Genomic DNA, 6,463 nt, shown 5'->3' on the forward strand with positions numbered 1-6,463 from the left:
GGGGGGAAGACTTGAACAAGATGGGGAGGGATTTTTATCCAGAATTGGTTCCCTTACAGAATAGAGGACTTCATTTTTATTTTTATTTTTATTTTTTTTCAAATAACATCTCTTTAAGATGGTTTTTATTTGCTAGTAATTATATTTGGAAGTAAACACCTTCCCATCAGCATTTTGCACTCCTGCATTTTGTTGAGTTTTCTTCTGGTGAGGTGAGTGATGCATGAAACCGCCCCCAGGATGTTGTTTCTCTGTGGAGTGCTGCTGAAAGGATGTTTTCAGAGTTTCCCGCAAGAGCCAAACACTTCTTTTTTTTTTTCTCTCTCTCTTTTTTTTTTTCTTCCCCTCTGGAGAGAAAAACTTTCCCCAGGGATTCCGGTGCGATGGGAAGGATGTGTTGGCGGGGAGCGCCACCGCTGGGCTGGCATCTGTTCTTCATTCTTCTGCTTTTTTTTTTTCATCTAGTTACTACCTTTTTTTTTCTTTCTGGTTTGAACTGTGGCTTTGGGTTTATCATTGACATGCTCATTTGGAGCTGCAGGAGGGCGATTTCAGCAAGCAGAGGTGTGTATTGCCAAAGAGCAGCTGTGAATGAAAATAAGAGGTGTTCTCCAGGACTTTTACGGAACCCTGAGTGACAGCTCTTTAGCTTTAACACCCTTTAGTCCGACTGCCAACTCCTGGGTCTCTGGAAACCCCTCCGGGTGCCAAAGTGCTGGCAGGACTCACTGACTGAGCACAAATGGCTCTGTAGGAGCCTGAATCACCACTTTAAATTTGATTCAAAACTTTTAGATCTTTTCATCCCATTTGAATCTTATTTTACCACTGTGTTTACCAGCTTAACTGCTCTACTCGTTTTTAATCTGGGTTAATAATTAAGACAGCGATTTCTTCTTGGAGTTAAGAAGTGAATCAAGGTTGTGATCGCCCTTGAGCGGAACGTTTTTATGCACTTCGAGTAGCTGCAAGAGCCAGAGCAAAACTCTGCTGCCCAGAATGTCCCTGCCAGGAACAAATGGCCAGAGATGGGGACAAAACGCCTGGAGAGGCAGCTCCTCTGGCTGCGCAACTGTCCGGCTGCCCAGCGCTTGCTGTTATCACATGCTGGGGACAGGATCACGTGAAGAGGCGGGGAGTCAGCCCCGCAGAGCCTGGGTGACATCGTGGTGTTGCTGGTGGGATCCTGGGAGCTTCTGCCTCTGATGGCGTTTGTGACCCAGCATCAGATCCAAAAGGTAAGGGACGGCACCCCAGGAAGGAGCAGGCTGTAGTGCAGGTGGATGACACTACTTGTAAGACACAGGCACTACTAGTGAACCCGTGATCAGCTTTACAACACTTCATATTTTTCTCAGCTTCTTGTATTGCATTCATTTTGAGTGTGTGAGGATCCTATCGTGGCTACAAACTCTTCCAGAGGGCAACTTGTCCCGCAGAGCTCTTGGAGGAATTTCTGTCATGCCCTTCTGTCTCCACTGCTGAGCTCTCTTCTGTGAAGCTGAAATCTGCCTGTCAGGGGATAATCCCCAGGGTATTCTATATAAAGAAAGCAACGCCAACAGAGTTCACTTCATTTTGTAAGGGATTGTGTAGTCAACCGTGAGAAATCACCCAGGGATTTTTCCCTTAGAGAAAACAGCTTGTAAAGGAATCTCATTCTTATTGGGACTCCAGATATGACTGCTCTGATCGTGTTAGCAGGCTTTGTGATTTAATAGTTGCTGGTCACACATCTTGGATAAGATATCCTTAAGCCACAGAGGCTCTGGTGATGATATCTTTGCTGCTTTGTGGACTGAAGTGTTGCGATATGTTGTTCTTAACTGTATGGTATATGAGCCTGTTAATGATCTTTTTTACAATAGAAACACCTCTTGAAATTAGAAATTAAGAGCAGGTTGTCCAGCTGAAGTTGGGGTGCTTTTCACGCTGAGGCACAGCAAAGGGCCAGGGCTGTTTTCTCTTGCTTTGTGCTGCTTCCCCCGAGGACTCCAGAGGAGAGCAATCACCCCGTTTCTTCCAGTTCCGCGAGGATGGCTTCCTTGTCCTCGAGCATTTTTTTACCGCAGAGGAGTGTGACAGCATGAGGGACGCGATTCAGAGAATCATAGCGGAGATGGAAGTGCCACCGCACTGCCGCACCGAGTTCTCCACCAAGGAAGAGGAGCAGCTCCAGGCACAGGTACCGAGAAGGGCAGGACTGTCCCCCTCCGAGCGCTGGAAGGAGAAAGGGAAAAGGCAAATAGATGCCCAGGATTCACTCTGGGGGAACACAACCCTTCCTTCCTTCTAACTGAACATAACACTGTAAGAGACTCTTTTTCTCCAGCTTTCTACAAATGTTTGGTGCTGGTCTTATCAGAGGGTGGAGGAGGAGGAGGGTGCATGTGGCCCTGCTGTGCTTTCAGCCCCCACAATTATTGCCCCCGGTAGCCTCAAGCCGCTCTCACAGATCACTTTGTACTTGTTTTGCAGACAGAAAATAGCGCTTTTTCAGGCAGCCAGCAAAGGGCCCTGCTGTGCTTTCAGCCCCCTCAGTTATTGCCCCCGGTAGCCTCAAGCCGCTCTCACAGATCACTTTGTACTTGTTTTGCAGACAGAAAATAGCGCTTTTTCAGGCAGCCAGCAAAAGAAAAGCAAGGGTACCCTCTGTGAGAGGTTCTTGTAAAGTCCTAATCAATGCCAAGGGATTTAGTTTTGTGGAAAGCCTTTTTATGAGTGATTTCTATTGTCTGTGGTTTTTTTTATGCTGCGGCTTGATGGGAAAAAGATGCAGGTGAGTATGAACGCTTTGATCAAAGGTTCATTTGTGTTTTTGCAAGGATACTATCTTTACTGGGCTCTTATCCCTGGCAGGGTAGCTCGGATTATTTCCTAACCAGTGGAGACAAGATTAGATTCTTCTTTGAGAAAGGTGTTTTGGATAAGAGAGGTAAGCCCTGGCCTGAGCTAGCCACGGGAGGGGGGACAGGAGAAGGCTGAGTGAGGGGTCAGAGGCCAGTTTCCAGCTCTAGGGAGGATTCCTGCTTTGTAAACAGTGCTGAATTCTAGTTTTGTTTTGTAGGTAACTTTCTAATTCCAAAGGAGAAATCCATCAGCAAGATTGGCCACGGTACGTTTAGAAGATGGAGCTTTGAGAGGGATGAACGAAAGGGATGTGTTTTTCAGACATGAGGGTTTCTCCAGACCTGCTCACTATGAATAACCTCGGCCATCTGAGTTGAAACCTTTCTGAGCAGAGAAATGAATTCCCTCTTCTGTTGCTTCTCTGTGCCCCCTCGGGATAACCCCATCAAATACATCAGTCCTCACCCCCTCTTGCTGCTGTGGCCACACAGCTCCTGTCTTTGCAACCCTGGGCTATTTTACTCTGTGTTTCTGCATTTAATTCTTCAACTTGATCTCTACACATCAGGCTGCTTTTCCCCACGTCGCTTTGTCACTGTCTGCAGTTCTCTCTGTGCTGCCCCTCACTCTTTGCTGTCAAAGGACTTAAATCTTCTGTTACAACCCTTTAAAAAAAAAAATACCCTTCTAGGCAGTTTTTGAGCTGTGCATAGCTCAGAGTCACTGACATGCGAAAGTTTGGACTTCAGCCCTTGTCTCTTTTATGTAAGAAATTGCTCTAACAAATTTACCACCTAAGACTGGTCACATTCAGTACAGATCGAACTGTGTCTTGTGCAGTGGTGGGTTGCCAGGGCCGAAGCTGTCCTCCCTTCTCTGATGTCAGCAGCACCTTTTCTTTACCTTTGCTGGTTTCAGTTTGACCTATTTTCTCTCTCCCAGCTACTGAACTTACGTTTTCATCTATTGTCCTTTCAAACAGTACATGGAAAATGAGAGCGGGTTTCCCTGCATCTCCAAAGAGGTGAACTTTGTTCAGATTAAACTTCACTAAGAAATTCAGTACTGAGTGTTCTCAGTTCTTTAGTTTTCTTAGAAAAACACTCTCCCCCTGCTCCAGCCTCCCTTCCATTCTGTTATACTTCAGCTTTTCCCCAGGGGAAGTGAAAACAACTGTAGATGCCTGCTGACTCAGCAATTTAACAATCCAAAAGGCTTTTCTTGACTTATTTTTTTTGTAATTGCTTCTTGGTCAAGTCTTGCCTTATCCCTTGCTCAGGAGCAGCCCCTGCTGGACCTGGTCATTGGTCCTCCTGGCAGGTTTGCTCATGAGGAGATGAGGCCGTGATTCCAAATCTTTGCTTTATGGTTATGCCAGAGCTGGGCTCCAGCAAGTGTGTGTGTGTGCAAGCAGCTCTGATCTGCAGGCTGTGCCCCCCTGCAAAGGGCACCAAAGCTAAGCCCTAGCTCACTTCTGCAGTAATTGGTTTTTTGGTAGGTCTTAAGAACTGTTTTTAAAGGGTGAATTCACCGATCTGCCTCAGGGTCATGTATAGTGGTTGTTGACTTAGCATGTGCATGATATAATATTTAATAATGCTAAATTTTTCTTCACTGTTATACACTGTTTTTTATACAGCTGCAGCATGTGGCCAGTGAGTGATTATATTTTGAGTCTCTAAAGAAGATTGTACAAATTTACAAGTGTTTTATCACTCTTGGGAGGGATTAAAGTTTCTGGCTGCAATTTATCTTGCTCAGCTGTCGCCTCTGCAGCTCATCACCGAGAGCTGCCAAGTTCCCTCTTGTTAATGAAATCTTCAGCGTGAGCCTTTTCTTTCTCCTTAGCTTTACATGCTCATGATCCTGTCTTCAAGCAAATCACCCACTCCTCCAAGGTGCAGGTGAGCTGTTACTGATTCCTAGAATGGTCTGGGGGGAAAAAAATTAATTCTGAAGTAGTTAATCTTAGTTTTCTAGACTCCTAATGATAGTCCTTTTGTCTGTAAAAGTAAATTTAAGTACCTGCAAAGGTAAATTTAAATATCTTGAAAGAATACTGCTTTGTAGCATGCAGAAAACAGCAAACGTAAATCTTGGAAAGTTTTCTTGCAGGAATTGGGAAGAAAACTAGGCCTTGAGAGACCGGTAGTTGTGCAAAGCATGTACATCTTCAAGGTACAGTAATTCAAATAGTCTCGTCACTTGAGAAACAAGACCCTGTTAGGTGGGAACCTGTGAAACTCTTCACATATCACTTTTCTTTCCTTGCAGCAACCTGGCATTGGCGGTGAAGGTGAGATTCTTGTTATTTGTGTATTACACTGGGAATAATACTCCTTTAGGAGAGGAAAAAGGCTCAGAATTAGACTTAAGCCTGTGAGTTTTGTGATTGAAACCTTCTTAAACTCTTTAAAAAGCATCCACGTTTCCAAGAGATGTTTTTACATCATATGGAACTTGAACAAAGACCTGCTTTTACCATTGCATCAGGCTGAAAGGTGCTGTTTTAATGTAAGATTTAATGTGTATGACAGGCATTAGAAGACCCTAACGACCTTCTCTCCTTGCAGTGACCCCTCACCAGGATGCCACCTTCCTGCACACGGAGCCTCTGGGCAGAGTCCTGGGGTTCTGGATCGCCCTGGAGGACGCCACGCAGGAGAATGGCTGCTTGTGGTTCATTCCTGGCTCTCACACCAGTAAGAGTCGTGGTAGTTTGGTGTGTGCTGTGAAACACCCTCCCTCGTCTTGATTAAGGGTGGAGGGTAACATGGACTGTGTTATGTTCTCTGCATCATGCAGTGCCTGCAGAAACACACTGCTAGTCTTGTTTATTGGAAGGATGACTTTATTTACTACAAGGATCTTCTCCTGTGCTGTTGTCAAATCTACAACCACATTTTTCAGCAGGTTATTAACTGCCTCACTTTGCTCTTGGCCACCAGTCCATCACGCGAGTCTAACATAACAATATTTTTTAATAAAAAAATAGGTAGTATACATGACTGGCAGTGATTAGTGTGCCCTAGAGGCAGTGAAAACCAGAAAACTGTGCTGTTAATCCAATTGTGGTTACACACACAGCAACCACCTGCGGTCTCAACAGCCGTTACATGAGTCTGTGCTGATTTGGTTTTCTCTGTTGAGTTTAAGTTGATATCTAGCCTAGAAGCAAACAACCACAGAATCACAGAGGGTACAGGGGCAAGGAAGGACAGCCCTGAATTTTTATTTACTCCAGAACCTGTTAAAACTGCTCCTGAATCTTTTCTTTTTACTTCAGTATTATTTCAGAAGCTTCCCCTGCATGATTCAGAGTCTTCCTTGCCGGGCTGCTGAGATTTAAGACTTTAATCTAAAGAAGATCTTAAAGCACTGGGCCCTTTCTTCGTGCAGTGAAGCAGGTCATTGCTCCATGTTGATGCTCCTTCCACAGTTTTGACTGTAGCCTTGAAAACGTCCATCAAGTCTGATCTGGACTGCAAAGAGTAATAATCCTTTTGCTTTCCAGAGTAGGAATACACTGAGAAATCACTCTTTTTTTTTTTCTTTTTTTTTTTCTTCCATCCACTCACAAAACTGTTTCATTTCCAGGTTCCTTCACAAAGAT

The 6,463-nt window shown here is 44.7% G+C and overlaps 1 protein-coding gene across 2 annotated transcripts in view; it reads left to right on the top strand.

The window, feature by feature from the left end:
* The first annotated feature begins 461 nt into the window (after positions 1-461).
* PHYHD1 (phytanoyl-CoA dioxygenase domain containing 1) overlaps positions 462-6,463 on the top strand; it is an 8,252-nt gene continuing 2,250 nt past the window's right edge. The window contains exons 1-8 of one of the 2 annotated variants that reach the window (XR_001412145.1): positions 462-1,238; positions 2,027-2,185; positions 2,860-2,935; positions 3,068-3,115; positions 4,699-4,754; positions 4,966-5,028; positions 5,125-5,146; positions 5,424-5,552. Coding sequence is in view for 1 of the 2 variants with exons in the window: in XM_014943025.1 (XP_014798511.1) it covers positions 1,206-1,238; positions 2,027-2,185; positions 2,860-2,935; positions 3,068-3,115; positions 4,699-4,754; positions 4,966-5,028; positions 5,125-5,146; positions 5,424-5,552 (586 nt within the window). In the remaining variant the exon portion in view is untranslated. The remainder of the gene's footprint in view (positions 1,239-2,026; positions 2,186-2,859; positions 2,936-3,067; positions 3,116-4,698; positions 4,755-4,965; positions 5,029-5,124; positions 5,147-5,423; positions 5,553-6,463) is intronic. The other variant, XM_014943025.1, reaches the window with a different exon arrangement.

The sequence above is a fragment of the Calidris pugnax genome, unplaced genomic scaffold (assembly GCF_001431845.1).
Source record: "Calidris pugnax isolate Ruff unplaced genomic scaffold, ASM143184v1 scaffold102, whole genome shotgun sequence".
Classification (NCBI taxonomy): Eukaryota; Metazoa; Chordata; class Aves; order Charadriiformes; family Scolopacidae; genus Calidris; species Calidris pugnax.